Genomic DNA, 10595 nt, shown 5'->3' on the forward strand with positions numbered 1-10595 from the left:
TGATATATAACGAGACTATTGTGAGAGTCAAGCCAACTTAACGTTTTAACTATACTAAGAAAAAGGAAATGGTCAATAACTGTGTCTAAATCTATAAATAAGCTGGCTCTTAATCTACAACCACGGTGTGAAAATTTAAACATGTTTTTCAGTTATCACACATCCCAATCCCTGTAGTCTCATGGCGTTTAATTTATATTTTCGGCTTCCCAACTTTAAAAAACGAAACATACTATAAGTAGTTGGTACTGTTCTCAGCTCAATTTGATGTCATAATGTCATCTATAGTTGAACATCAAACAGACAGTTGAATTACAAGCAGCAAAAACAGTGGAAAAGAATAATACCGTTTCAATCATCTTCTGATTCTGTTGCTGTTTTATATGGCCGTAGCACGTTGACATTTACTGTGAATATATTAGATGATCTCATATTACATAAGCTTACAAAGTTAGATTGCATAAACTAGGAAACCTTTCATTATTACCAGTTGTTATTAACAGAATATGGAAGGCACCAATCTAAACCGAGCTTCAAATTTGTAACCATCGAAATTATATCACCCGGTGTCTAACTCAAAGAAAGGGAGAAAAGTATAACTACATTTCCTTGGATTTAGATCTCCCGTAGAGCTGCCTCATCACTTCCTCGTTGTGATCCTCCATGATCACTACTGCTAAATGTGCGCTTGCTCATGTTAGCTCGCTGCACTAATCGCACCAGTGCTTGAACCACTTCTGACATTGGTGGTCGGAATTCAGGCTCCGGCTGCCCCAAAAGAGTAAAATAATCACGTTAACATGCTATGCACAAATATATTCTTTCCACCCAAAAGCATCCAATTCATTATTACAAAATCAGATATTTTGGATGAATAAAAACGTGGTTTACAATACCTGCACGCAAAGGGCGATAACATCAGCAAATCGAGAAAGAGACTTAACAGGATATAGCCCCTTCAATGTAGGATCAACCATTTTACCCAATGCATCAATATCATGGAGTTGAGGTGTTGCCCATCGAACCAAAGACTGCTCAGATCTTGGCCTTGAGCTGTTACAGAATATTACAATCAGGACTAATAGAGGAGCCAACACATGATTTGTGTATAATTTGAATTGCTGCTGGGTATTGCTCAATAACAAGAACAAACTAAAAAAATCATATTCTGAAATTATGTTAAGACATCTATTTGTTTACGCAAATATTTCAATTGTTTTAGATCTATCAAATGTAGAAAACTGTTGCGTTAAATGTGAGGTAATCATTATTCACCTATCAAATGGCATCCGTCCGCTGAGAAGTTCCAACATGACAACCCCAAAGCTGTAGACATCACTTTGCAGAGTATACTGACCAGACAACGCAACTTCAGGGGCATCATATCCAGATCCAACATTATGACTCAATATCTGAATGAGACCAAAAGTTAAAATAATAATTTTATCGGGTTTGGTGTCACAGGGTAAAAGGAAAAGTCAGTTTTTTGCCAGAATATTCCTGCAGAAGCACAAGAGTATATAGTGGGCTTGAACCCTTGATGTACAAAGTTTTACCTTGGCTTGGGTTTAAATGCCCCTTTGGCCCTTAAATTTACCATTGGGAAGTCTTAGTTCTCCAGATCCTTTAGGTATCGCAAATGTGCGATTTTTAGTTTCTTAAGTTCTAATTGTGTCAACCAGATCTTCCAAATATTACAGGTCTGTGATTTTAGTTCTTCATACATGTCATCAGCACATTCACAAATTCAACTGACGGAGAAACCCAAATTGGACAATTGCAATATCTAAGATACACAATTGGAACCCTTAGGATTAAAATGGCACAATTTCAATAGTTGGAGATCCAATTGGTATAATTGAAACCCAAGGGACTAAAATGGCGCAATTGTGATACTTAGATGACCAAATATGGAATTAAGCCTTTGCCTTTAGATTTAGAAATTTGACAAAAAGCACAAAAAAAACTTTTCTCAATCAATTAACAACCTAAGGAGCCGACTGTGCACTTTTATTATTCTGTGCTAGTAGCTGAACTGATTCAACTCTATAAGTAACTGCGTATGAAAATTATTGGTGTACTCATGTTCATACGTTACCACTAAAATATATTATAACCCCAAGTTTGTCCAAGCTAGTTGCCACTGCTAATTCAGAAAATAAATTACCAATCATGTGTTTTCAAAAATGTAATACACTACATATTTGAAAGCATCCACGACAAAAGGGAAATTCAAATCGACAAATGGATAATGATCAGCATGGCCTAAAAATAAGTAGAAAACTAGCCATAAAAACATTGAAACCATGTTGGCCAAACACAATCACGTTCAATTATAAAAATCTAAGTTCTAAAGATTTATAAAATCACCTGGTCTGCGTTTGGAATATAGCTAGCCAATCCACTATCTGAAAGATGAGGATTAAGCTCTGCATCAAGTAATATGTTGGCAGATTTAATATTCTTATGAACAACTGATGGCGAACTAACTTCATGTAGGTACCTACAAAAAAATTGTTGAGAAAGTCTGGTCATCGAATCTCAAGTAACATTAACATTTATGCTTGATGTCGAACCACGTGTTACCACATAAAAATCATGGGAAAAGAAAACTTCCATTGTAAGTAAAATCCTTACTTTCACAAAGTGGCACTCTCCCATCTACTGATAGTGCACTGATTTTCAAGGTGATAGTGGATAAAAAATAAACTCAATTCCTGCTTAATAGTACAAAATAATTTTCCAGTGTTTATTTGCAAATATGAACTTTAGACAAAGTATTAATCCAGAGTCCAGAAAATTTTTTATAAACTGAATTTCAGTTTTAAATCAGTCAAGCTCAAAAAGGACAGGTCAGCATGCAATTTAGGTAGAATACGATACAAAATAAATAAAACAGAAAGATAGAAAAGAAAAGAGGAGCTAATAAAGCTGGAAAAAAAGTTTAACTAAAATATTGTCAATGAATTGATGCAAAAGTTCCTCAAAAAATTCTGTATAAGGACCTTACAATCCTATTAGAACATAACTAACTTACTCTAAAGCACGTGCAGTACCCAAAGCAATCTTGACACGGGAATTCCATATCAGTGGTTTACTATATTCGTCTGGTAGATGAAGGAAGTCGTGCAATGATCCATTTTTATGAAATTTGTAGACCAAGAGGTGTTGTCCATACTCTGAGCAATAACCTACAAGCTCTGTCACATTTGGATGATGCAAGCTGGAGATGTTTGAAATTATTTCTATAAAATCATCTGACAAATCATTGGAAAGGACAGATGAATCTATCTTCTTCACTGCAAGAACCTACAACATAATTAAAAATTAAAAAAAAAAAAAAAAGAGTCAAAAGCATTAAAAACTTCCGGCCCAAAGTAGAAATTTTCACTATTTAATGGGTTATTACCTCTCCATCATCAAATTGAGCACGGTACACACGCCCAAAAGACCCCTCGCCAACAAGATGATCCACACTGAAGCTACCAGTAGCAATCTGCAGGTCAGCAATAGAATATGATTTCACATTTGCAGGAGCTGTTACAGTCTTCTTCACAATTGTGGGCTTCTTGGAGAACTCTTCATCATCAAATGATTTATGTCGATCAATAGGTGGGGGTTTAAGATTTATTGAGGCAGAAGTATCAAACGTCTTCATGTCTGATACAGAGGATGTTTGCTCTGACTTCTCTTCTGCATTATGGCACATATGTCAATTTGGATAAAAAAGTTGAAAAGAAAAATAATATGCCAAATTTTGAATTGCAAACTTTAATTTGGTAATAACCAGATTACTAAAGAAAAAAGACTAGCCGGCAATATATAACAGCAAATAAAGGACAAGTTGGTCTTGTTCTTAAATGGTAAAGTTTGGCAATATCATAATAAATTTATCTAGAAAAGCATAACAATAAGGATGCCCTCATCATTAAAGAAAAAATATTTTGAAATAGTATGCAAGATGCAGACCATGCACTCCATTTGAGGGAAGTGGAGCAAAGGATTGATTGTCCAGCTTTTCTAAATCTGAAGATGTCTTCTTGGATTTTCTCTTCACCAGAAAGAACGCTACTATTGCCCCAACAACTATGACAGAGACTACAATTCCAGCAATGGCACCACCTCCTATACTGGACTTTTTGCCCATGTCAACTGAGCTGCTGCTGCTGTCACCGACATCTGGGGTGGTGGTGCTTCCCCCTCCAGACTGGTGGTGTTTGTTCCTTTTAGGTATGGGAGGTGTACCAGGAGGAGGTGGGGGTGCAGATCCGGAGCTCCATCCATTACCACCGCTCCTAATGTTAAATTTGCCAAATATTAGAGCTCCACAGAAATTTATGATGAAAATCTGATTCCAAATTACCAAATTGCTGACAATGAGAAATGCTTACTGTAGGTTTATATCCTTCAACTGTTCGGGTATCCATCCAGTAAAATTATTGTTCTCCACATTCCTGAGAATGATTTAAGACAATAAATACAATTGGTTTCAAGTTTTTCATTTTGGAAATATAGGAAAAGAGCTATGTCATATGATACAACAGAGACGCACAGATTATCCAGAGGAAGATTAGCAAGGACATCAATACTGCCCGTAAACTGATTGTTTTGCAGATTCCTGCCCAGATATAAACAAATTAACTTAGAATGCAATCAATAAAATGTAATATAGTAACAAAAAACACCAACAGTCAGTATTTTTACAAGGTTGTTATGTGTGAAAGTGAGCTCATAGTCTGAGGGAGGTCACCGATTAGAGAATTGAAAGAGAGATCCCTGTAATAAGGAAAAAATATAAGCCCACTTGGCTCACAATTGTTTGGTATTACCAAGGATCAAAAGTAGCCGCATGTAAATAATCAAATTACCAAAACCATATCACATGAAACATATTTCAACAGCACATATATATGTATTCTTTTCACATGCAAAATGTCTTGAAATGCAATTAGAACTAATACTGTAAAACTATTCAACTGCATAATAGTAATTCATCTAAAAAAGCATTATCAAAACATACATGAGACGAAAAGGATCAACACTTTATAGAAAGGTAACAATAACTTGAAAGCCATTTAGACTACTGTTTTTATGCAGCTGAAGGGTAAGACAAATTCTCACAATGTGGAGAGGGTAGAAAGATTAAGAAAGTTAACAGCCAGTCCTTGCTGGAGCTGATTATGACCAAGATTCCTGCATAAAAAAAATAAAAAATTATTTGAGGTGTTTGTAGTGGTGGTCAATACAGTACAACTATTTAAATTTACAAGAAGAAAATTACACACAGGTCTGTAAGAGCTGTCAAGTTTGAAATAGAGTAAGGAACAGTCCCTGTGATGTTATTATAAGCAAGATTTCTGCACACAAAGAACTAAGAACGTTACAAATCACATCATAAATAAAATACACTGAAGAGTAACAACCCCATATCAGTTGAAACATACAATCGCTGCACATATGGAGGGAGCTGGTATGGTATGCTGCCGCCAAGACTGTTGCCACTCATGTCTCTACAAAAGTTTACAAGGTCACACAATGATAGCAATGAATATATGTAAGGAAAGAGACCATTAATCTTACAGGGTGCTCAAAGATGTCAAGCTTTCTAATCCATAAGGCAACGACCCAGTCAGTCCAAGATTAGATAACTTACTGAGAAGTCACAAACAATAGTGTTAAAAATAAGCAACAAAGCCTAAAGGTAATGATCAAATTATATAAAGTGAAGAGTGGTACCATACATCTCTGTAACACGGTTGCCTGAGCAAGAAATGCCTTTCCAAGGTTGCCCACATGGATCATCGCCATTAACAGGCCAACCAAGTTGGGATGGTGAGTTCAAATTTTGAAATAAAAGTCTCACAGCAGCAGCTGCGGAAAACATTCCAAAAATAAAAATATTCAGTAAACCTAATACATGTATTATGGATTTTCATTATCTAATAGGTTATGGCCTCAACAAGATCCATTTACATATTTCAGGGTATAGATTTCTCTTCAGGCAAAACTAATCCATTGTGAAAGAATCCTTGAATATACTACTTCTAAACAAAAGTGAATAATTTGGACCTTAGCCATGAATACAGATTAAGAAAATGTTTTCTGACAATTAATTGGTTATTCGTAGACTATATAAGTTGCAAGTTTATCAATATCAAAGCGTAGAAACTAAAAAGAAACCTAACTTTCACCAAGGATTCTCAGAATGGTACATCATAATTTCCTGGGTGGAAGTAGTATGGATAGAAGATTGGTAATTGTTTTGTGTGCATAATGTTAGTTAAAATAGCATCACCAAATATTAGGCACCTGAAGAAAAACCTTTCAAAATTATATCATCGGGCCAGTACAGAACCCAGTTATTAGAAGGATCATAGTGCACCCATACAAGTCCGTATTTAGGGATGCAAATGAGATTCAAAATCATCAGATGTTCATCAAGCAAACATTCTAGATATTCTGAAGGGTCACAAAAGCAATGCTGACTGCTTGTTGAGGATTTAAAGATGTGGACAACACAAGACAAATAAGGAAGTGTACAGCATTAAACTAGACACGAACTATATAATACAAAAAAGGGTAAACAGAAACCTAAACCCTACAAGATTTTGTTAGTGATTTGCCAATCAGAAGTTAGAATGGCCAAGTAGTCCATTGCAGTAGTTGCTTTATTTTGGATCCCTTCGTATGAACTACCTCAAATCCCATATTTGAAATATGGCAGATCTAAAATGTGCCATTTGAGAGATAAGATTAAAGAAGTCCACATACAACATTGACAAGAATTTTGGAATTAAGCACAGGTGAAGTTAACACATTTCCACGGTACTGCTCATGCTATTAAAGCATTTATCCTCACGGGACAAAGGCTTGCTGAGTGCTACTATAAAGGATGGTTCCGAAGTCCAGAAGGGCAGCTGCAGCATAGAGGGCTTGCCACAAAAAAAAAAAAAAAAACAAAAACGCACATGCTCCAGTGCGTTGTGAACATTACCATTCAGAACACTTCTTTGCTTACCTTTGAGAATTTTTAGCTTTATTTGATTGCGAAATATAACACACGCATGATTTACTTGTACATCAAACTGACCACGAGATGTTGAAGATAAGAAGTCAACGTAAGGGGGTGAAAGAGGAAAGACCAAGAGTGTCGGCAGACTATAAAACGCATACAAAAAACACCTCATAAAGCCTTAAAATATCGGAAAGTGATTACTAAAACAAGCAGCTCATTTTTCTCAGACTTTGTGTGCACTACTACATAATTTTTTGGCATATGATCCACAGTTGATGAAAGTTGAACAGGGAGGTAGAGGGGGAAAATTGAAAATTTTCCTTATAAAAAAGTTGAAGGGTAAGAACTATATACGCGGAAAAGAAAAGGCCATGGAAAGAAGTGAGACTTCCATCAGCAACCGAATAATGCAGAAGACTATGAGAGAACTCTAAGGATTGATAATGACTTATTTAGCACTTAGCAGAACAGAAACCTTAGAAATGACACAAGGCAAGGTAACCAATTACAAAGTAGTAAGAACCGACAATCAAGTGCACAGAACATATTGTTCAAACTGGTAAGGAAGAATACAATTCATTTGATGAGACCATAGGCATGCAACGCAAGAAGTACTTAGTAGAGAAAACCAACAAACTGTCTAAAACACTAACAATCACGGTAATAGAACTGATGTGATGTGAGCCACTCAATAGATCAGCTACAAAGCTTCCCATTGTTTCAGAATAAAGGAAAACTAAAAACTCCAAACAAATCGTTTGTACAGTTCAAAGCACAAAAGTGAAATGGGCGATGAGAGCAAGTTTTTACAAGAATAGCACAATGCAAAAAGCAACAAACAAAGAAAGAGAGTGAAGTGAAGTGAAAGAAGAGACTAACCATCATTTGGATCTGTAGCAGAAGTAGCACCATTGGGCATCCAACAAAGAATGCAGGAAGTGATGCACAGCAACAGTAACAACCTTCTAAACTCCACCATCTCTCACAAAATCCTTCCTACCCAGAAAGCTGAAAGGGTTTTTTAGTCACCCCTTTTCAGCAAGTTCTAATCTTTCTCTCTGATTATTTTATGGGTATATGCTAATGCTGCTCCCCATAGCCAAGTAAAGCTGGCCAGCACGAATTGCCAAAAGAATCCAAAGTCATGGAAATTTTATTTACTTTATCACAGTCACAGTGCCTCTCACAGTACTAGTATACATAAAAATAAATTTATACTTCAATAATAGTACCTCACTATTACTATAAGTAATAATGATTTTCCCTTAGAAGTTGTGATGGGAAGAAGTAAGAAAGAAAATTTTTGTGAAGCTTGGTTTTTCTGGATTTTTTCTGTGCTGGATTTTTCTTTCAAGACAATTTAAGTAGCCTTCACAATATAGGGACATGAATGAAAGACACGTTTGTACAAATTTATTATTATACAATAATATTTATTTTATGTTATGTATTTATGTCTGTATTTACGTATTGGTGAATAAGCGAGTATTGGTATATGTGGCTTTCATGCCAACGGCTATGCCAAAGCTGAAGAAGGGAAGTCAAAGAAACCAATTACTTGAAATGACGTCATGCAAAATTTAATAAATTACTAAAAAAAAAAACATGTGACGCAAAACATTCATCTTTGTCTAATTTAATGATGGAATTATCTTTTTTTTCTAATTACAGAATAATAATGGAAAAAGACGTTTGAACTAATGCCACCTATTTTAAAGACCGTTTTTTGGGGGTAATAATAGTGTTCAATAATTTCTAGGTTGTGACTCGGATTGAATAACATCTTTAATTTTTAATTTTTATGTACTTTATTGTTTTCGGAAATTACTATTTAATTATGATGTAATATAGTTCTTTTCAATTGATGTAACTTGTATTGATATGTGCTGTCTCAATTATTACTATAGAACAACGTAGAGATATTGTTCCACATAGTAAAAAAAAAAAAACTTAGCAAAATAAAGTAATTAATAGAGATTAAAACGTATATTATCTTTCATATAATCGCATAATGAATTGATACGAAGAAAAATGACGGAGACACTAATTAAACTCGAAATTTTATTGGTATTTTTGTCTTATATGTGATTTAATCTTTTAAAATAATGTTCAAATCAATTTCAATTGTTATACTACTAACTTTCTTATGTCATAATTTTCCATATTTAAATAAGAGTATTAGCATTTAACCGTTTTGTTATTGAGAATAAAATATAACTTAAATATGGAAAAAGTTGTTAAATATGTTTTTAAATTTAAAATATTTGATAAAAGTAGTTATTATAGTTGTTTACAAAAAGTAAAATAACATAAATTCACATATTACTTATAATTCTTTATTTTGTACGTAGTATATATATTGTTCGATATTGTAATATTAAATTGCTTATTTAATTTTAAATATTATTTTCATTTAAAAATAGGACAATTTATTAAAACCTATAGTAGTGATGGTAAAAGATAAATATTTCAATATTAAAGAAGGTGGTAAATGGAAAATTTCGCTAAGGTTTGAAGTGACAACTTATAATAAAGTCTAAGCTTGAATATTGGTTTAAATAATTTAACATTATTATTATTAATATTATTATTATATTGACTGTATTTTTGTCAACTTTGTAATGGTTTTTAGTAAATGTTTGCAAAGGTTGAAGTTGTGATATTTGCATTAAATGCAATTGAAATACTTTATTTTAAAATAAGAAATTTAGAATGAAATAAATTTTAATGAACTTATTTAAATAAAGTATTTAAAAAATAATCAACCGGGATGAAAGTAATTCAAATTAAATGAATTTGAATTTCTTAAAATAGTAAATTTTTCTATCAAAACATGAGGATGAACTTTTTCATAAAAGCTTATGAGAGAAAAAAATAAGATTTCCATTGATAAGATTGTTCAATTATGCCATAAATTCATCCTAAAATATGTATATAATACGTATGAAAGTCAAGTTACAAGATCATAAAATTCCTTTTTTAATTTGTACATAATATTTTTCCATTATAAACCACTCATAAATCTGTCTTACGATAATATTTTTACTAATAGTGAATAGATATTCATTTAGAGTGGTCTAATCGAATAATTACTCTAATATCATAATTTTGTCATATTATTTAATCTATATAGTAATCTCAAAAGACAAATAAATCAAATTCGATATAAAATTAACACATGATATTTTTTAATTAATATTTTCCTTAAAGAACATCCAGTGTTTAATAAAGAAATATTAAAATATAATATCCACCATGTCTCCTGAATAACGCTAAAACAGACCCGTAACCACTATCTTTAATTAATATATATAGAATTCTTTATTTCTCTATTTTTTTTATGTCTTCTATATTTGTGTTTCTTTGATAAATAAAAAGTGCGGCATTAAATAAATAAAAAAGTACACAATTTACTCAAATAATCTATTAAAAAATATAAGATTAAATTTTTTATTGCCTCCAATCTTAGATTTAAAGGACCAGTTAACACTTGAGAAAATATTTCTTTTCACCTTTTACTGATGTACTACTAATTTCATTTTTTTTTCGTTTTTAATTTATTTTAAAATAAGAGATATAT

General features: G+C 33.0%; 1 protein-coding gene across 1 annotated transcript; it reads right to left on the reverse strand.

Moving 5' to 3' along the window:
• Positions 1-214: 214 nt before the first annotated feature.
• Positions 215-8325, reverse strand: LOC106760135 (protein STRUBBELIG-RECEPTOR FAMILY 7). Its single transcript, XM_014643575.2, has 16 exons — positions 7895-8325; positions 5742-5871; positions 5581-5652; positions 5445-5510; positions 5286-5357; positions 5122-5193; positions 4705-4776; positions 4553-4618; positions 4392-4454; positions 3970-4295; positions 3410-3693; positions 3038-3309; positions 2371-2503; positions 1276-1412; positions 897-1053; positions 215-768 (listed from the first exon to the last, which is right to left on the reverse strand). The coding sequence occupies exons 1-16, from the start codon at positions 7992-7994 to the stop codon at positions 616-618; spliced, it is 2175 nt and encodes a 724-aa protein (XP_014499061.1). The 5' UTR covers positions 7995-8325; the 3' UTR covers positions 215-615.
• Positions 8326-10595: the final 2270 nt, after the last annotated feature.

This window comes from Vigna radiata, chromosome 5, assembly GCF_000741045.1.
Source record: "Vigna radiata var. radiata cultivar VC1973A chromosome 5, Vradiata_ver6, whole genome shotgun sequence".
Lineage (NCBI taxonomy): Eukaryota > Viridiplantae > Streptophyta > Magnoliopsida > Fabales > Fabaceae > Vigna > Vigna radiata.

Excerpts from the sequence above, each read along its gene's own strand:
- LOC106760135 (XM_014643575.2), bottom strand. The coding sequence starts at position 7,994 with ATGGTGGAGTTTAGAAGGTTGTTACTGTTGCTGTGCATCACTTCCTGC. Across the intron at positions 4,455-4,552 it reads AATCTTCCTCTGGATAATCT|GAATGTGGAGAACAATAATT; the intron begins GTGCGTCTCTGT and ends AATCATTCTCAG. Across the intron at positions 1,413-2,370 it reads ATATTCCAAACGCAGACCAG|ATATTGAGTCATAATGTTGG; the intron begins GTGATTTTATAA and ends GGTCTCATTCAG.